This window comes from Notolepis coatsorum (assembly GCF_963971535.1).
Source record: "Notolepis coatsorum genome assembly, chromosome: 4".
Lineage (NCBI taxonomy): Eukaryota > Metazoa > Chordata > Actinopteri > Aulopiformes > Paralepididae > Notolepis > Notolepis coatsorum.
In genome coordinates, this window is record NC_140168.1 from 52,734,037 (window position 1) to 52,755,564 (window position 21,528).

General features: G+C 45.8%; 1 protein-coding gene across 3 annotated transcripts in view; it reads right to left on the reverse strand.

Annotated features, from left to right (window-relative positions):
• Positions 1-21,528, reverse strand: part of phf14 (PHD finger protein 14) — a 188,894-nt gene that overhangs the window by 90,914 nt on the left and 76,452 nt on the right. For all 3 annotated transcript variants that reach the window (XM_084313377.1, XM_084313376.1, XM_084313378.1), the window contains exons 12-13: positions 8,724-8,830; positions 7,348-7,479 (exon numbers count right to left, since the gene is read on the reverse strand). In XM_084313377.1, coding sequence (XP_084169503.1) covers positions 7,348-7,479; positions 8,724-8,830 — 239 coding nt within the window. The remainder of the gene's footprint in view (positions 1-7,347; positions 7,480-8,723; positions 8,831-21,528) is intronic.

A 21,528-nucleotide genomic window follows, 5' to 3' on the forward strand; every position in this document is an offset into this window, starting at 1 on the left:
TACTATCAGTCTGGGGAGGGTGTAGATTCACGCAATCTCCCCGTCCCTGTTGTACAGGTTCCCCAACCAACCAGTAGGAGTCGCTATTGCAACAACCAGGACTCGTACCCCACTGGCTTTCCACTCGCGAACACTGTCCATTGTGTTCGTAAGGACAACTGACCAAGCCGGAGGTACCTCTCCCAGGAATTGAACCAAGATATCTGCGGTGGTAAGTGAGTGCTTAGACCTCTACACTACCCAGACACTGCTAGTAATAATTTTAAGAGTAACTAAACACATGGTCATTTTTCTGACCTAGTGGTTGATATTTTCACCCTGCTACACACTCTGCCCCCAACCCACTTAGTGAGTACCTTGGGTTTGACAGCACCTGAGGCACCCTGACATGACCGGTTAGGGCAGAGTGTGCCGCAAGGTGGAAATATCAACCACTCAAACAGCAAAACACTATGGGCGGGATCCACTAAGAATGGATTGCGGGGTGGTAATTGCACCCTTAACTGCGTGGGGTTTGCGCCCGGTATCTGCTCCGTGTTTGCGAGCTATCCACAAAGGACATTGCGCGGATGAGATACCAGCGCAGACTAGGGCTGGGCGATATGGCCTCTAAATGATATTGCGATATTTTTTGGCCATATCACGATACACGATATAATATATTATATCGCGATATTTTGACATTTCCTCTAAAGCACTTAAAAATGCTTGATTTTAACCCTTTGGTGCATACAGTCACGCCAATATGATGATTATAATAAGTCCCTGCAAAATATGTTTCCATTATTAAACCATGAAGATGCTTTAAAAAATAATTAAATGAAAATGTACTAAGAGTAGTCTACTGACACACTAATAAAAAAAATTATTTAAATCTAAGACAATTTATATAAAAACTATTGGGTGCCTAAGACTTTTGCAATGTGTTTTCTATCCATTTTAGCCAAACACACACACATATATATATATACACACTACTGTGAGAAAATAATAATCACACACAAAGCCTTACAAAGGGATAATGGCTTATAGCAGACTTAATGATTTTAGAATATTTCAGATAATGAAATGAAATGTTTATATCATCAACTATCCAGTTAGTATTTATACTGTAACGTTTGGCCACTTTAAATCATTGAATGTAAAGAGAGAGAGAGAGAGAGAGAGAGAGAGAGAGAGAGAGAGAGAGAGAGAGAGAGAGAGAGAGAGAGAGAGAGAGAGAGAGAGAGAGAGAGAGAGAGAGAGAGAGAGAGAACGCGTTTGCGTTTTGAGTGTATAAGCTGCCGTAGGCGATGATGTCACACTCGAATGTAAACACAGGAAGTTGAACACACGGAGATTGAAACTCGATGCAAGAAACGAATAACCAATAAATATGAAGTTATCTTTAAACCTCTGTTGTCAAGCGTCATCAATATAACCCACCCCCTTTTCTCACTAATGGAACTAGTGTCGTGGAGTCCGCTTTGAGCTAACGCTAGCAGCTAAGAGCATAGCCTATTATGGTTTAACTTAGCAGCTAACGTTAGCCCATTGCATGTCATTGAAGGTCCACGCTGGTCTGTGTAATGAAATTACAATTGCATGTCATTTAAGGTCCGCGCTGGTCTGTCTATAATGAAATGAGAGGAACGCTCTGCACTAAAGCAAGTCACGATATAGTAATTTACTACATCTCACGTAGAACAAGCCGCGATACATCGAGTATACTCGATATATCGCCCAGCCCTAGCCAGTGCATGTGAGCGGATCGGAGCGTGAGCGGCGCGGTGCGCGGAGCGGCCGGTTTTGACGTGAGCGAGGAGTGGGTTTTAAAATGAGTCGGCGCGACGTCCGGAGCGAGAGTTCTCCTCCGCTCCAATCCACTCCAGGTCGCTCACAGTGGTTTAACACTGTTGATGTAATATACATGCAGTACAATGCCAAAGCAACAGATGGCGATGTACAAACATGAAGGCCATTTTCAACCAATGAGAAGGGTGAACCTGTGATATCCTGTTCAGGCTTCACTCCTCCTCCTTCACTCACTCCTGTTAGAAAAAGTATCGACGCCATTGTTGTTGACGTTAGCTTACATGCTAACGTTAATGGCAGCGACCATAGCATTGTGGCTCGGCTAGCCTATCATCGCTTAATAGAGCTAGTGAATGGATAAACAACGTTATTTAACATTGCAGAATGGGTACAATTACAATGCGGCTCAATACAAACAATTGTTAAGGGGCCCAGGGGGTGTAGACTGTTGTAGTTTGAGCTAATTTACACCATGCTCCAAAAAAAAATAAAAAAATGCCGAGCGATCTGGCGCGGGGAGCGCTCGATTCAAGGTGAGCGGGAAGCGAGCGGAGAGCGACTTGGGGGCGGGGTCAACATGAACGATTAGCGGAGCGGACCAAGCTTTAAAGAGCGAAGAGCGGATTTCTCGGCCGCGCCGATCCGCTCACGTGGCCTGGCCCTAGCGCAGACACGCCCATTATGTGTGGAGTTTTTCCCTGATCTGCTCCAGCACAGTTGGCTCGTGGAGCAGTCTGCACCTGACAGTGTTGAGAGAGGCAGAGAGAGAGAGAGCTCGGTGGACGTTCACTTGTTTAACCCTCGAGCCAACCTTCAAAAAACCCACTATCTGTCTCCCTAGTGACCGAAACGGCGATCTCAGTAAAAACTAGGGATGTCCGATATTGGCATTAAAATCTAATATCGGAAATTATCGGTATCGGTTTTATAAATGTATTATATTTTTTTTTTACATTTAACACATTGGGTGCCATGCAGTATGCCCATCTTTACCACTCTCTGCCAGTGCTGTAAGCCTATGGAGTGGCTCACCTTCTTTGCAGGGCTATAACTTTTTAAATATTATAGCTATATCGACATTACTATGGCCCATTCAACATCGGGTATCTATCGTTCCGGATGTGGGAACGTTATATTTTTCCATTCATACATTGTCGTGTTAGTACCGTCGAGAATATAAGTATGTTTTTAGACTGTATAGCAGTAATTCCTAGAACACGCGCTATAGCCCCCGACGAGTATTATACATTATCGATTGGCGTTTCGTCCCTATACACCAGACCTGGGAATTGTACGGCCCGCAGGATGATTCTGACCGGCCCGCGAAAGAGTACATGATAAAAAAATACAAAATAAATTCTTTCTTTTTCTTTTTTATATATATATATATATATATATATATATATTTTTTTATACTTTTTTCTTTTCATGTCAACGTTCACACGCACAACATACGCTTAGGAGACATGCTCAGAAGATGTTGGTTCTCTTTGGATCCACCTACATATGTGAACAGACATTCTCAGTCATGACGTTTACCAAGTCCAGGTACAGATCCTCTCTCACTGATGTACATCTGGCAGCTGTGCTTCGCATCTCCACCTCAGACATGCAACCTGACTTTGATGGACTTGTTAAAGCTCAACAGAGACTGGATTTCTCACACTGAATGAAAAAAAAAGAACTGAAGAACACTAAAATGTGGAAATATAACAAGTGAAATGGGACACTTGATATTTTTTTTTCTTTTTTTTGCACAGTTCTGAAAACATTAAATGTTTAATATAGGCATGCAAAGTAAAAAAGGCTACAAAACTGGGACACTTTTCTTTACACAGTTCAGTGACATGTCTTGTTTATTTTTGCTATAAGATGATGTGATGTCTTTAGAAAGCTAAGAAAATCCTTGTTTCAATAGTATATGAAACTCAAAATGCCCTTTGTTATTAATGTTTCACATTTTGTTTATCATTTTGGAAATAAATTCTATTTGAATAAATGATATTTTTGAAAGCTAACCTCACCTTTTAACACTTTAACTGCCACACGCGAGATATCTCGGGTTTATTTTTATGTGGTTGAAAGCCACTCACGAGATTTCTCTGATTTTTTTTAGCGATCTGAAATCATATTGCATCACGCGAGCTTACCCGAGTATACACGAGCACCGCCGGAGATCATATGTGGAAAAAAGCGCCCCCTATCGTCTCCCAGATGACATAAGGGATTTTGGAATGGACTCAATGAAAATGGATGGGGAAAAAAATCCGGTACTCGACATTTTCCAGTCCACTGATCCAGCCGGGGTTACCACAGTTCATTCTGGAGCCTCTGAGCCCCGCTGATCATGGAGTTCTACTGTATCGCGTTGGATATATACACTTATCGATTTTTTCGAATGGTGATCAGGAATTGGAATATACCAATTGGATACCATCTGATGTCAGGTAAGGACTCTATGTTATCAGTGTTAGGATAATCAGACTCATTTTGATGAAGTTATAAGCTGTTTTGTGAAATGGGCTCTTTCGGTTTCACTGTAAAAGTCCAAGAGGAAATCAATGCGGCGATTATCCGCGCGCGGCCCGAATGTGCTTGCGTGCACGTATAATATTGATCATCTAGCGTTTATTTGAAAACGATTCATAAAAAGGCAGACGAATATCAACGTTGTGGAATATTCCAGTAAAAGACGATTTTCATAGAATGGTCCAGAATGGGCTGTTTTTTTATCTCAAAACGGGTGCTTTTCTAAATGCTCTGAAACGGAAATGACGCGATAAAAAACCAATCTGCCTTGACAGCACTGACTGGAAAATAGTCTTTGATAATGCGATGGGCAGATTAGACACATAGCCATAATTTAAAACATAGATTAGGCGATATTAACGTTAACATTGAAGTGGATGGTGGCATCAAGGGGGTAAAAAGGAAAACCCGGCGTGGCACTCAAAGTGTTAATTGCCAAATAATAACATACACTCTTACCAGGGGTCAAAACAATGCCATTTACTGCTTTTTATATAGAAATAAAATGTATATTATGCATAATTGAGTTTGGAATTTTGGCCCGGCCCTCCAACATATTTTCAGTTGCTCATTTGGCCCCCTGGGAAAAATAATTGCCCACCCCTGCTATACACGCTACAGTATATAAAGAATTTCAAATGCATATGATCGCTATACATTATGCTCCATCATGCGTGAAGGAAAGGGGGGGGGGGGTCGTTTATGATTCCTTGATTGTCACTAACGCCTTTCTTTAGTAAGACACCATACGTTGATCGGACAGATTGCAATGAAATGCAGTCGCCCAGGTCATTCATTCTATTGGACAGATAATTTTCGGGAAAATCCCCATGAACAGCACACGCTCGCGCACACACGCTCTCTCTCTCTCTCATTTTCGCTCGCACACACACACGCTCTCTCTCTCTCACGCTCGCACACACACGCTATCTCTCACAAACTCACTCTCTCATGCTCGCTCGCACACACACACTCTCTCTCTCACACTCGCGCACACACGCTCTCTCTCTTTCACGCTCGCGCACACACACTCTCCCTCACTCGCGCTCGCACACTCTCTCTCATTCAGACTCACTTCCAAAAATCCTGCGCTTCCTAGATTAGGTAATATATAAAGCTTGATTGCGTTCACACCAACAGCAAACCGCACCATGCTCCACTTAGTTACCACCTTGTCTGTGAAGACGGTTGGTGCGTAGCGTTAACTGCTTGGTGCAATTGGCGTCAGGCTTTGTGGATTGGGAGCATTTTTCTACGAGGCTCATTTGCATAGAAAGGGGACATGTTCGGCCAATATGACCTCATTTAAATATGCAATAATTGCACCGGACGCAATGCTGATGGAAGGCAGTTACCACCTCATTTTACCCGTTGCACGTCCTCTGTGGATAGCAAACTGAGTTTCAGCGCTATATGCACCGGCTTTACATCGGAAAAAGCTGCACAAACCCTTTGTGGATCCCGCCCTGAGTGTTTAATCACTCACATTCTACATCAGGTTTCTGAATGGTTTTCATGAGTCACAAAACCCATTCAGCACGTCATGAACCAGGTCAACTTTAAATTCAGAAAATTAAAGAATAAAACAAATCAACAATATTATAGTTAGGAGTTATGAAGTGGTGGTTGGACAACAGTGATCTCCCTCTCTCTCTATCTCTCTCAATTAGGAAAAGCGAAAGGCCTCTCCTCTGTCCTGATTCTCCTAGATCTATCTGCAGCCTTCGACACAGGCAACCATCAGATCCTCCTCACGGCCCTCGCAGGAATGGGAGTGGCTGGCTCTGCGCTGACATCATACCTCAATGACCGCTCCTACCAAGTGTCATGGAGAGGGACCCTGTTGGCCACCCGCCCCCTGCGGACGGGTGTTCCCCAGGGCTCGGTACTAGGACCCCTTCTCTTCTCCCTCTACATTAAATCACTGGGTAACATTACGTCTCATGGCTTCTCCTATCATTGTTATGCCGACGATACTCAACTCTTCCTCTCCTTCCCTCCCTCAGATATCCACGTCTCTGAGCGGATTTCGGCCTGTCGGTCTGACATCTCCGCCTGGATGATGACCAACCACCTCAAACTGAACCTAAGCTAAACAGAATTGCTTCACCTGCCGGCCAAATCCTCCCCCCTGACCGACCTTTCCATCACAGTCGAGATTGCAGCTGTGACCGTGTCCCCGACCGCCAAGAACCTTGGTGTTGTCCTTGACGACCAGTTGAACTTCTCCGCTCACATCGCAGCAACAACCAGAACCTGCAGATTCCTCCTGAGCAATGTCAGAAGGATCCGCCCCTTCCTGACAAAAGAAGCCACCCAACTCCTCGTCCAATCAACAGTCATCTCCCGCCTCGACTACTGCAACGCACTGCTCGCTGGCCTCCCGGCCACTGCCACCAAGCCTCTTCAACTCATTCAGAACGCAGCGGCCCGCCTGATCTCAAACCTACCAAAGTCGGCCCATGTCACCCCACTTCTTAGGGACCTGCACTGGCTCCCCATTGCTGCACGAATCCACTTCAAGGCCCTCGACCTAGCATACCGTGCGGCAAAGGGAACCGCTCCCGCCTACCTCCGGTCAATGGTCTCTAACTACACACCCTCAAGACCCCTACGCTCTGCATCTTCTGGCCGCCTCAGACCTACTCCTATCCAAGCCCCGGGAGGGTCATTAAAGAGAAGTTGCCTATTCTCAGTCCTTGCCCCACAATGGTGGAACGAACTTCCCACCACAGTTAGGACAGCCGAAACCCGTCCAATCTTTCGCCGTTGACTAAAGACGCACTTCTTCAACCATTATCTGAATAAAATAATAATAATAAAAAAATAATCGAACCCTAACTAACCTTACTGTCATGCACTTGTCCTAATAAACTAATCTACACTGTAGCACTCAACAATTTGATGAACATTGTTACTCAGCTGATAGAGTTGTGCCCTTCCTGATGACTTGTCGTACAGAACTTGTAAGTCTCTTTGGATAAAAGCGTCAGCTAAATTACTAAATGTAAATGTCACTCTCACCAGTAGCTGTTCTTGGTCTTCTTGGGCATACGTGTGAGTGGTGGCTCCAGGCAGCCCAGGTGGTAGTACAGCTTGCAGGTGTCACACAGGAGCAGGAGATGCTGGTCCTGGTTCTTCTTACAGATACCACAGCTGCCGGCGGGGGGGGGGGGGGGGGGGGGGTGGGAATCACAACAATGGAAATGGAAACATGCGCTTCGAACATACAAACAAAAACCCTAAGGGCCCGGCTACATTGATCCGTCGCGTTGTCCATCTTCACCAGCTACGTGTCCGTTTTCACAGACGGAAAGGTTCAGAGAGGGATAACCTTTTGGAACAGATGGACACGTCACCGCGATTACGTTAGGTTATAATCATAAAAAAATAAACGGACAGTAATACAATCCGTCAAATTTCTATCCGCTCTGTGACGGATCAATGTAGCCCTGACACATAAACAAGCACGCAATCTTAGCCGCAAGAAAGGATGTTGATTATTTAAAGTTTACTGATCTTCAGTACTGACCAGTGGCAAAACTATAGTAAATACCGTCTCTGACTATAGCAGAATTAATATAGTTTGCAGTTTGCACTATAATAATTTTTTTATTGTAAATGTATCATCAACCACAAGTACTGAGAACCAGTCAATACGCAATTAACATCTTATAATGCTACAATAATGCAATGCTTAACATCGTCTTTAACAACCTCTGCTATGTCAGGCTTCGCTTGATATACGGCTTTCACCTCAGGAAGTGCTCTCTAACACTCATCTCGCGCTACATTGTCTTCAGTTTAACTACCTCACGGTACGCCGGTCTGATGCAGGGCTGGACTCTCACTTCACTTCCCTTCACGGCCACAAACACACCGTATTTCACGCCGCTAAACGCTGATGTGCGTCGTAATAAAAACACAAATGGACGGTTGTGCGTAATAAAAGCATACATGGGAGCCGGATACTGCATGTGAGGTCCTACTGTACTGTGACACAACTGTAAAGCTGATGATGTGTCTTTGTTCCGAGACAAGATCCTGTATATTCATTGTATTTGGCGTGTGTGTGTGTGTGTGTGTGTGTGTGTGTGTGTGTGTGTATGTGTGTGTGTGTGTGTGTGTGTGTGGTTGTGATTTCTTAAAAACGCTGTATGGATGTGCTCCTGGCATGAAATAATGGGTCAAACAATTCCACTGTTGAACCCTAAAATGAGTCCTTTACAGGCGGTTAGCTCGGGAGTGCCTGGGAGAGTGCTTAGAATGGAAATTGGATTACGGCTAATGTCAACAACTGACGGCGAGTCAAACGTAGTCTGTTCTGGAATGCTGGCTTGTGTTATGCTTCTGTTGTCATGTTGAACACGCGTCTGTATACATGAGGTTGTTTGGCTGACCTGTAGAGGATTGCTGGGAGGCTGGATGACTTCCCCGGGGCTCCTCCCTCCTTCTTGCTGGGCTTCCTCTCTTTGGGGGCGTTCAGCACCGCTGGAGAGTTCAGGTTCTACCAAAGAAAAATTGGTACTTGAATTTAAAACAAATCCTAATAGTATTATTAAAAGGTGCTATAATTAACATGTTATGTAGTTATAAAAGAAAATACATCCACAGAGCTTTTAGAAAGGTTCAGAATAAAAATGTTGCTTTCCCCCCCAAAAACAGTATTGATTAATTAATGAATCATGTAAAAAGAAATGTGCGGGTCCAAATTAATGTTGTTTGGTTGTTGCACTTCCCATTTCCCCATGTGGAATGCATCAGATTGGATGAATGACATGGTGGTGCTCTAGTGAGACAATCTAGTGGCCGAATGTTATGTATAGCACCTTTAATGGTGTAATTATTCACATTGTTAAAAAAGAATCAGGAACATTTGAAATAAATGTTATTTGTTTGTTCTCAAGAAAAACCTACCCTTCCTTAATACAGTTGTGTATGATATGGCATGGTATAGATGTAAAACATTTCTATAAATATAAATAAATATTTATCTAACCAAAAATCGAACCATTATTTCAGCAAGGATGCAAATTTCTACAAACGCACCAAATGCCTACAAATAGCACATTGCTACTCATAGGCTATTGAACACGGTATGCTAATTCACATGTAGGGCCTACATAGGTTGCCCCAGCATAAGGACTAGGGGTGGGAATCACCAGTTTCATCACAATACGATATTGATTATTTGGACAACGATACGATATTTGCCGATATCACAAAGTCTGCCACGATACGATACGATTCGATTCAGGTGCCTGCAATTGATATGAGACGATATTATATGTAGGCTTGGGCGGTATGACGGTATTACGGTATACCGGGGTATTTCGAAATCCCGTCTGTAAGATTTTTAATACCGTGACGTCACAGACTGTGCGCCAAATCACAGATGAGTTTCCTTCTATTACACTGACAGAGTTATATAACAGTGACGGCGTTGCTTGTAGTGCACAGCACGCGCCAGCAGAGGGCAGGGCAGTCTGTCTTTCCCTCTCTCAGTCAGAGAGCTCAGCAGAGCCACTCACACGTTCCCGTCGGTCGCCCATCTTGCGTGTGTGTTAATCTGCATGACAAATAAAGACTTATTCTTCTATAGAATGCGGTTATGGCAGTCCATTTATTAAGATCGAATGGATGGACCATGGGTCCACTAACTTCCAGACATTGGATGATTGAGGAATCGGGAAACGGAGCGTTTTTCTAACGTTTTGAAATGGATTCGTGCATGAGTGGACTCGGGACACGTTGTTTGGGTACCAGTAAGTTATGTTATGTTATGTTGGAAGATGAACGTACGAGATATGAACGCTGGGAGTGTATGTTTGGTAAACCGCTCCAGTTCGACTGTGTGTGTGCGTATTGGCTTCGCGATTCACTACATGGGTTTAACGGCTTAAGCTGGGTTTTGATTATCACTTAATCAATGCAGAATAAATGTTATGCGTCTGTATGTGTAGTTGTGTACTACTGTCGTGAGTTTGTGACTCACATTGCTCTAATTTCAGCCTCCGTTATACGTTATTTGTTCCGTATGACTCGTTTCATATCTGTGTGTCTCGAATGCGCGCTGATTTGTTTACTTTGGCAACACAGGTCGCTAAGGAATTTAGGTTTGAGGTTGAAGAAAGTGTACTCTTAGGTTGAAAGAACGGCCCTAATGTCAACGTGTTTCAATATAAGCGTTATGTATGGTGATAACGAGTATATTGTTAACTTAGCTCCGCTCCGCCCCCCCCCCCCCCCCCCCCCCCCATACCGTCATAATACCCATACCGGGGTATTATGTCAGCAAGGTATGACGGTATGAAAAAAATTATACCGCCCAAGCCTAATTATATGCCCATTTAACACAATCAGTAACATTCAAAAAAGGCAACGGAAATATCATTTGACATTTTTATTTTTGAGCTCTTCCAGACATTTAAATGAAAAACAATCTATTGTTTTTAATACAAATATACCTCCTGTTCACTGTAAAGTGCCACGTTTTGATATATTGAGCTTTAAACTTTAAGTAAATTTTTTTGGAACTCACAACACGCAACCTATGTTTAAATATCAACATTATCTGTCCATCCTCAGTAAATTTACTATCAATATAATATACTCGTCTGACTTAATTTGGTCTTTCCAAATGCACACGCACACACAGAAAGGGCGAATGCCCCTTCCCCAGTCCCCACTCTGCTGTTCTCTGTCTCTATGGCTCTGATCCGGGTTAGCTTGTTAGCTTACACTAACGTAACGTTAATTTAGTTTTTTAACGTGACGTGGGCATAAAGGAATGGCAAGGATTGCAAAGCATGTTAGATGCATTTGACCCGTTGCAGAACAGCAGGGACTTGTTTTGGGTCGCAAAATAGGCACACTATGTAGCCTTGCTCTGTTGTAATGTCCGTGTTTCGGACGCTACTGCTGTGCTGTTGAGCGGATACGACTCTCCACGGGATTTTCAAAATAAGAGTATCGCAATATGAACGGATCTTTTTACGTTGCATCGATCCTATAATTGATAATAGATCGATATATCGATCTGGATCGATGTATCGTCCCACCCCTAATAAGGACTAGCAGTCAGTGTCTCTTTTGTCTTTGATGTAAACATTTGTTAACATTGTTGTTAACCATCACATTGCAGGAGCAATGCATATATAAATAGTGGCCAATTTGAAAGCATTATTTGAACTTTTAAAGTTGACTGATCTTTAGTACTGACCAGTGGCACAACTATAGTAAAGACTGTCTCCGACTATAGTAGGATTAAAATGGAGCTGTTTGCATTATAATTAATCGCATGATATAGATTCAGATTCTAGATCTTTTAGATTCAAAATGTATTGTCATTATACAGCACAAGTACAGTACATCGAAAAGAAGGTTGGCATCCAACCAGAGTGCAAATGTAACAGTAAAGTGCAGTAGTAATATACAATGTACTGGTCATTAAACTGGATATAAAATATATAATTAGTAGTACCGCGTAATAGTGTGAATCAGATGTATGTACAGAGTTGTAGTAATATTATGTAAAGGCCAGCAGCATAACTAGTAATCAAGACAGGGCTAAACTGAATTATATTGTTGTCATATCATTAAAAATGTATCTCGACGGATCAGATGGCTGGTCATCGGTCTCAGATGGTTGAGATGCACACCGACCGGCCTCTTCTTCATGTTCCCACTGATAGAAACTGAGTAGAATCGAGTGTGTCAGAAAAGCGCGTTGTCAGAAGAGTGTTTGAGAGCGTGCGAGGGCGGTGCTGAAGGACCCGTCGTGGGCAGCAGGAGAGCAGCAGACGCAGAGAGAGAGAGGCCCATTATTTCCCCCTGCATCTCCGCTGCATCGCTGCCGCGTGGGTTAATTAGAAAGCGTATCTCGTAGGGGGCCAAGGCTGTCACTAAACAGACAAGCCGTCCCGGAGGCGCCCCCCCCCCCCCCTAATCTGAGCGTGCTCTGTCCGCACCGCGGGCTCCGAGGGAGTGCTCCCTGCGGGGGCGAGGTGATGGTGGCGAGGGTGGGGTTCTGATAGATGGGGAGCCAAGGCTACAGGGCCCATGGGGGATGCAGGCAGGTTATCTCTCTAATTGTGGGCCGCGGTCCCCCTCGCATCCCGGCCACCTGCAAAGTGTCTCCGCCGTTGATGCAGACCAGCGCAGACATCATTAGCCGGTTACATCAGAGGGAGATGAAGAAGTCTAAAGGTACGGGGCTACGAATAAGGAGGTGCAGACAGCCAGTCTGCCAGCCATCTGGCCTCATCAGACAGGTGGGGTATCCAGTAGCCACTGAGGGACCCTGGGAATCTGACACGCAGCGGCTGTCGTTCATTCATAGAAAACTCTGTTTCAAAACCAAGCAGCTTAGGACACTTCGAATGTGCAATTCACACAAGTTTCAAGTTTCTTTAATAGTTGTCATACAGAAGTACAGAATACTTTCATACAAAATGCTTCTTACTGTTACGCTCCAGAGACTGTGCTAAACAAGATAGTATCAAATAACATAGTATAGCATGTAATTTAGAAGTAGAAAATGAGGTCACAGTGTTCAGTATAGACATATGTACAATGTTCGATGCAGAATAGACGTAACTGAGTTACCATATAATATACAATACTATGCAGTGTACTGATGTACAATACTATATAGTGCAAAGCAGAAATGGGATGAGGTACAATTTAGGTACAATTTACAGTAAGGTGTACGAGTTGTAGTGCAATCCTTCATCAATAAATATAAAGTGTGGGGAGTGGGTGCTACAGTGTGTTTGTTTAAAGTGAGTGTGTGCTATAAAGTGTGTGGAGTGGGTGCTACAGTGTGTTTGTTTAAAGTGAGTGTGTGCGTGTGGATGTGTGTGCTATGTGCGTTTGATGGTTGTTGTTGTGTAGTGTTCATTGTTCGTTTAGCAGCCTGATGGCCTGGGGATAGAAGCTTCTTCTGAGTCTTTCTGTGCTCGCCTTGAGACTCCGGTATCGCTTGCCTGACCGCAGCAGTTCAAAGAGGCAGTTGTTCGGGTGACTGGAGTCTTTAATGATTCTCTTAGCCTTGCCCCTGCACCGCTTGTTGTAAATGTTCTGGAGGGTGGGGAGCCCCCCTCCAATTGTGCGTTCGGCTGAACGTGTCACTCTTTGTAGTCTGCTTCGGTCTTGTGCAGTGCTATTCCCAAACCAGGAGGTGATGTTGCCAGTCAGGATGCTCTCTATTGTACATGAGTAGAAGTTCTTAAGGATCTTCTGACTGACTTGGAACTTCCTTAGGCGCCTGAGGAAGTAGAGGCGTTGTCGTGCCTTCTTCACAACACTGTCAATGTGTGTGGTCCATGTCAAGTCCTCGGATATGTAGGCTCTGAGGTACTTAAAGCTGTTGACTCTCTCAACCGGTGCCCCGTCGATGCTGAGGGGGCTGTAGTCCTTGACCCCCGACCTCCTGAAGTCCACAATCATTTCCTTTGTTTTGCTGACGTTCAGGGAGAGGCTGTTTTCCTGGCACCATCCCGCCAGGACCTTGACCTCTTCCAGGTAGGCCCTCTCGTTGTTGGCAGAGATCAGGCCCACCACCACTGTGTCGTCAGCAAATTTGATGATTGTATTGCTACTCCGCTGAGCCACACAGTCGTGTGTGTACAGGGAGTAGAGGAGGGGACTCAGAACACAGCCCTGGGGGGCCCCTATGTTGAGGGTGATGGATGAGGAGGTGCAGTTGCCTGCTCTCACCACCTGGGGTCTGCCCGTCAGGAAGTCCAAGACCCACTGGCAGAGGTCATAGTTCAAGCCCAGGTCCCTGAGCTTGGCTATGAGTATGGAGGGGACTATGGTATTGAATGCCGAGCTGTAGTCGATGAATAGCATTCTCACATAGTTCCCCTTCCTCTTGTCCAGGTGTGATGCTGCTGTGTGCAGCACATGGGCTATGGCGTCCTCCGTGGACCTGTTGGGGCGGTATGCAAATTGCAGGGGGTCCATGTTGATGGGGAGGGAGGAGCAGATGTAGCCCTTTACTAGCTTCTCAAAGCACTTCATGGCTATGGAGGTGAGAGCTACAGGGCGGTAGTCGTTGAGGCAAGCAGGCTTGGATTTTTTGGGTACAGGGATAATAGTGGACTTCTTCAGGCAGGTGGGGATGACAACCTGTTCTAAGGACAGGTTAAATATGTCAGTGAATACCGGGGCCAGTTGGTCGGCACAGACTTTTAGGACGCGGCCGGGGATGCCGTCCGGTCCTGCTGCCTTCCTGATATTCACTTCTTTAAAGGTCCGCCTCACCTCATGCTCGGTTACCCTGAACACTGAGTCTCCATCAGCAGCAGACCCCCCCCATTGCCGTGGCTTGTGGGCTGGTGTTGTTATTACCAGCGTCAAACCTCGCATAGAAGGTATTGAGGTAATTTGCTAAGGAGATGTCACTGTTCAGTTTGAGGGAGGCGCCTTTGTAGTCTGTCATCGTTTTGAGCCCCTGCCACATAGCTCTAGAGTCAGCCTGTTCAAACTGGAGTTAAATTTTATCCCTGTAGCGCCGTTTGGCCTCTGTCACTGTCCTCCTTACGTTGTATCGCGCCACCTTGTGGTCATTCATGTTGCCTGCCACTAGGCCGTCGTTGTATGCTTTGGTGCGCGCTCTCAGAGCTTCACGGACGGATTTGTCTACCCAGGGTTTTTGATTTGGGTAAACTCTAATTGTGGTAGTGGGGATTGTTTCTTCCACCAAAGTACGAACATAGTCCAGCACTGTCTCCGTGTAGACATTAATGTTATCTGTGTCGCGGAACACGCTCCAGTCTGTGCACTCAAACGTAGCCTGGAGCGTCTCCTCTGACGTCAAATCCCATTTCTGCACCTCTCGCGAGACTACAGGAGTGCTCTTGATTCTTTGCTTGTACTTTGGTGAAAGGAAAATGGCTGCGTGATCAGACTTACCAAAGCCACTAGCAGAATGAGCCTTGTAGCCACCCTTGAATTGCGTGTAACAGTGATCTAGGATGTTACCGCCTCTGGTGTTACAAGTCACATGCTGATAGAAGTCAGGCAAAACCTTTCTCAGATTGGCGCTATTGAAATCACCCACTACTACAATGGCGGCGTTAACGTTCGCGGCTTGGATTCTATTTACCTCATCGTGGAGTCTGGAGAGCGCGACACTATTGCTGGCTTGCGGTGGAATATACACTCCGACCAGGACGATCGCCGTTAACTCCCTCGGGAGGAAGAAAGGACGACACTTGATGGTTATATATTCCAGGTCTGGGCAGCAGTGGTTCGATAATTCCTTCACGTTAGCTGGATCGCTCCAATTGTTGTTAAACATGAAGGCGATACCTCCTCCACGCTGTTTGCCGGACTCTGCTGATCTGTCCTTGCGGTGGATGAAGAAGTGATCGGCCGGTTGTATGGCGTGATCTGGGGTTTCTGGCGACAGCCACGTTTCAATGAAGCAGAGAACATTGCAGTCTCTAACGTCTCTCTGGAATTGAATCCTTGCTCGGATGTCGTCCAGTTTATTGTCAATTGATTGTACATTGGCTAGCAATATACTGGGTAGTGGCATTCGGTGTCGTCTGGTTCTCAGTCTGTTACGGATCCCAGCTCTCTTCCCACACCGTCTGGTGGTTCCTTTGTTCCTTGGGTCAAGACCTGGTCCTGGTGTTCTCAGGATCTCAACAGGCCATTGCTGCGGTTCAGAAAGCTGATCCAGGGAGTAATCCAATCGGTAAGTTTCCCGTAATCCGATGTCTATAAGTGACTGACGGTCATACACATTAAATTCACCTACTGTTGGTACAGACAAAACTCTTAAAACTATAAATATTAACAAAAGTAAGCACAATCTCGACGGAGCGCACAGACAGGCGGCCGGGCATAGCGGCGCCATCTTTACAACTAACTCTGAATAGCAGCGAAGCGGGGGAGATTAAATTGATTGCCTATGGGGGAACGGTGGAAACAGGGTGGAGCCTGATCACAGCAGTGAACCATCCAGCGGCATCCGCTAAACCCCCCACTCTGATGAGGTGACAACTTTCACCACAGTGAGTAGGGTTGGGCATCGTTTGGATTTGAACGATTCCGATTCTCCATTTCGATTCCTGTTCTAAATGATTCTCGATTCCGATTCGTTGAGGTGCAGGTCAAAACAGGTCACAGCTTATTTCGCAGGAGAAAAATTTATTTGAAAAATCCTTTTTTTTTTTTCATACTATTCACATTGTCAGTTGACTTGATACAGTTTAATTTGGTTGCTGTACTGTAACTAGGGTATTCATTTACTTTAATAATTTTTTTTATTAAAAATGCAAACAACTAGGCGGTCAGGTGGCGTAACGGAGATTGCGTTCGTCACCAAACCCCGGAGCGGCTAGATTCGCCTGTTCGAATCCAGCTCACAGCTCCGGGGTTGTCACCAGCTTGGCTGGCCGTTCACACTAATACAATTGGCAGTATTAGAGGGTGGGAGAAGCTGGCGGGGTGGGTCCGGGTCGTTGTAAAACAGCGACTCCTACAGTTCGGTCGGGGCGCCTGCTAAGCGCGGATAGGACTTGAGTGGGATAGTGTGATCCTTCCACACGCTACGCCCTCTCAATGAGAATCCGCGCTGCCAGGTGAAAAGAAGCGGTTGATTGGCTGGACGTGTGTCCGAGGAAGCACGTGATAGCCTCCACTCTCCCAGACCGACTGTAGGGGGTAAGTGCGCAGCGACCAGGAAGGGGATTGGGAATTGGCATAACGACTAACATTGGGATGGGAGAAAATCGGAGGAAAATGGAGAAAAAAAAAAAAAAAAAAAAAAAATGCAAACAACTTCTAAACAGTTCCGGAACCGGAAGTTAGGAACCGGTTCCTATTAGAACCGGTTCTCGGTGCCAAACCCTAGGGGAGAGTGACCGCCAATCGGAAATCATCACTCGCTAACAACAGCATTGCAACAACAAATGTAATACTTTTCTTCTTTTTGTAACAACTATTAAAAGGCTTGCAATGCTCGTTTAAAAAGAATATATAGAAAAATGTAGTTTGTTGTTCAGATTGCGGCTTCAGCGACCCAGTTGGATATGAGTCGTCATTTGAAAAGTGTGACACATCACAATAAAACCCATACCACGGATTCAACCAAAAGCAGTTGTACGAGTCCTTCTGAGTATGATGCGCCGAGCGGCCTGGATGGAAATGTTTCCCAATGCTTCCCACAAAGGAGTGCCGCTTTCTCCCCCGGGGGGCATCCTGGATGCAAACACCGGAGCGGGAGCACATGGGATGAGGGATGGGAGCCGTGGTCGGGGACATCAATAATTTGTGGTAACGCACCAGCGGGATGACAAATAGGAGATGAGAATGTAGCAGATAGATGACAGAAAAGCGTGTGGCGGCGTGACTGATGTTGCTACTTAAACCTTGCACGTTTTCTAATTAGGTGATTTATGGTGGTCATTGCGGATTCGCCGCCTGCCTCGCGGTCCTCGTCCGTCCCGCTGCCTTCCATCGTCCTCGACATCACTCCGCCATTTATCTGCACCGTCCACATGCTCAAACACCACCACTTTTTTTAATCAAGCCTCTTATGTATTCAGTTGGCTGCTTACCTAGATGGATTTCCTAAGGACTGATTACACGTGCAGTTCAATCCGCCTCCCATTCCCCCCGTTTCCTCGAACAACCTTTGTATAGAGTCTGGTAGTTAGTGACACCGTGACTTCCAAAAATCTAACGACATGGGTTACTGTAATCGTCACGGTGGTGACTTCCTGTTTTGAACTTCCGGCCCCTGATTTCCTGTTCTGTCTCTCTCCCTCTCTAACCCTAACCCTAACCCTCTCCGGTGTTCTCTCCCCGGGTGTTTCCTCGAGTGAAATCCATGGCTCGCCAGCCTGTCCTTCACCCGTCATCAACCCTCTGTGTATTCAAGTGCGTTCCCCTCAGTTAGTCTTTGCTGGATCGCTGGTGTTTGTTCCCTGTTGTTTCTAGCTGCCACTAGTAGTAATTTCCCAGTCTATTCTGCCAGAGTAGCTGCCAGCGAGCTGTTCCCACCTGTGACTCTGTGAAGCCTGCGTGCTTCTGATGTTGAAAAAACCTTGACCTGTTTTCATTCTCTAGTTATGGACTGTATAGCGCTTTCATCTCCTCACATTCACCCATTCACTCACACATTCACACACCGGCGACGATGGAAGCAACCATGCAAGGTGCCAACCTGCTCATCGACGGGAGCAGTTAGGGGTTAAGTGTCTTGCTCAAAGACACTTTGACACGCTGCCCGGGAGGAGCCGGAATCGAACCCGACGGCCACTCTACCTCCTGCGCCACTGTCGCCCCAGTTAATTGACTGAGCATGTGACACTGACAACAGATAAATAATATGAGATTTTCAGAAGGCGCTGTAAAAGGATTATTTATTTACACTGGTAATGTTTGGAAACATTGGGAGTCAAAGATACCTACAGTATATTATGATACATGATGGCTTAAACAAGTTCCTAAACACTTATTTCCAGTCATACTGTTCCCTAGCAATGAAATTCCATATATACTCCATACTGACAATGATAAAAAAAATAAAAATAAAAAAAAAGAGGAGCAAGTGAGGGCTTTTTATTGGGGCTTTAATAAAATGAACTTCAGGGCAACGGTTTCTGGAGTGAGGGTATGTTGTGTGGAGTGAGGGTATGTTGTGTGGAGTGAGGGTATGTTGTGTGGAGTGAGGGTATGTTGTGTGGAGTGAGGGTATGTTGTGTGGAGTGAGGGTATGTTGTGTGGAGTGAGGGTATGTTGTGTGGAGTGAGGGTATGTTGTGTGGAGTGAGGGTATGTTGTGTGGAGTGAGGGTGTGCTGTGTGGAGTGAGGGTATGTTGTGTGGAGTGAGGGTGTGCTGTGTGGAGTGAGGGTATGTTGTGTGGAGTGAGGGTGTGCTGTGTGGAGTGAGGGTATGTTGTGTGGAGTGAGGGTGTGCTGTGTGGAGTGAGGGTGTGCTGTGTGGAGTGAGGATGTGCTGTGTGGAGTGAGGGTATGTTGTGTGGAGTGAGGGTGTGCTGTGTGGAGTGAGGATGTGCTGTGTGGAGTGAGGGTATGTTGTGTGGAGTGAGGGTGTGCTGTGTGGAGTGAGGATGTGCTGTGTGGAGTGAGGATGTGCTGTGTGGAGTGAGGATGTGCTGTGTGGAGTGAGGGTATGTTGTGTGGAGTGAGGGTATGTTGTGTGGAGTGAGGGTGTGCTGTGTGGAGTGAGGATGTGCTGTGTGGAGTGAGGGTATGTTGTGTGGAGTGAGGGTGTGTTGTGTGGAGTGAGGGTATGTTGTGTGGAGTGAGGATGTGCTGTGTGGAGTGAGGATGTGCTGTGTGGAGTGAGGGTATGTTGTGTGGAGTGAGGGTATGTTGTGTGGAGTGAGGGTATGTTGTGTGGAGTGAGGGTATGTTGTGTGGAGTGAGGGTGTGTTGTGTGGAGTGAGGGTATGTTGTGTGGAGTGAGGGTATGTTGTGTGGAGTGAGGATGTGCTGTGTGGAGTGAGGATGTGCTGTGTGGAGTGAGGGTATGTTGTGTGGAGTGAGGGTATGTTGTGTGGAGTGAGGGTATGTTGTGTGGAGTGAGGGTATGTTGTGTGGAGTGAGGGTGTGTTGTGTGGAGTGAGGGTATGTTGTGTGGAGTGAGGGTATGTTGTGTGGAGTGAGGATGTGCTGTGTGGAGTGAGGATGTGCTGTGTGGAGTGAGGATGTGCTGTGTGGAGTGAGGATGTGCTGTGTGGATGGAGGTATGTTGTGTGGAGTGATGGTATGTTGTGTGGAGTGAGGGTATGTTGTGTGGAGTGAGGGTATGTGAAGGGCAAGAGGCGACAGAGCTGTAGTGGCATGAAGTAGGTGGTTCTGCCTGAAAGCCAACCTCGCCACAGTCCCCCTCTCCCCTTTGCGGTGCCCTTGGCTCCACCTCTCCCCTGAGCGGGGCCCGGGTGTTCACCTCACCGCTTCTGGATTAAGGCTCAGCCACCGTTTTCCACAGTGACAGCTGCTCTTGCCTCTGTGCCGGGTGGGCACACATCAAACGTCTCCCGGCTCAAAGGCTTCTGCCTCGCCGGGCCTGGACTTTAGACGCGTGGTTCTCAAACCTTTTTATCGGGGGCCCACGGCCACACCAAAAGTCAAGTCACACCAACTTCTTATATTCACGGTGATCAATTATGCAGATTGTTTCAAATGCCGTGATTATATTGTCATTAGAGATACTTCCCCCTATATGATAACCTGACAAATTACATCACTAGTCAAAAGAGAGAGAGAGAGAGAGAGAGAGAGGAGAGAGAGAGAGGAGAGAGAGAGAGAGAGAGAGAGAGAGAGAGAGAGAGAGAGAGAGAGAGAGAGAGAGAGAGAGAGAGAGAGAGAGAGAGAGAGAGAGAGAGAGAGAGAGAGAGAGAGAGAGAGAGAGAGAGAGAGAGAGAGAGAGAGAGAGAGAGAGAGAGAGAGAGAGAGAGAGAGAGAAACTCTGTTGTTACAAAATTTAACTGGTTGAAATTAGTTCCTGTAATTATCAAGTCACAGCTACTGTATGTGGGAGTGTGACTACATCCTGCTGTCAGAGGAAACTAAGTTTTTAGGAAAAACATCCTGTAACCCAGACGAAAACAACAGCACAAAAGAAAAGCAGAAACCCGTTTCTGCAGATTGCATTTCACACTCATTAAATGACCCGTCACCCGCGGTGATGCACGTTGGCAATGTGGTTGCCATGGGAGCAGGAAGCGGCCGACAGCTTTTACCTTCACAGTCAAGTCTGACTTCATGGCGAATGACAGGTCAATCAGTTCGTGCAAATGAAAGGATTTTTTTTACAAACAGGAGACCCATTACAGGTTGCAGAATTACCCCCACTGTGGGGCCACGTGCGTCGCTACTGGCAATCTGGGCTCCTCTCAATCACACATCATTATTATGTCCTGCATGCTCAACACAAAACACACAACAACCTCTTTTTGTTTTACTCCACAAACTTTTTCCTTTAACCAATCCCATAGGTGGAAGGAGGGCAGGATGGAGGAAATTATTACATCTCATAAGATTAAACTAGACCTTAAAAGGCAGCCACTGTCTCAAAGCCCTACTTGAGTTAGGAATGATTCTCAACAAAATGATAGTCTTTTCATAATGTTTTAGAAAAATAACTCTTTCCTTGTTTACAGATGACAAGAGGTAGAGACAGGAGGGAAGAGAAGAAGAAAATGTGGTGGTAGT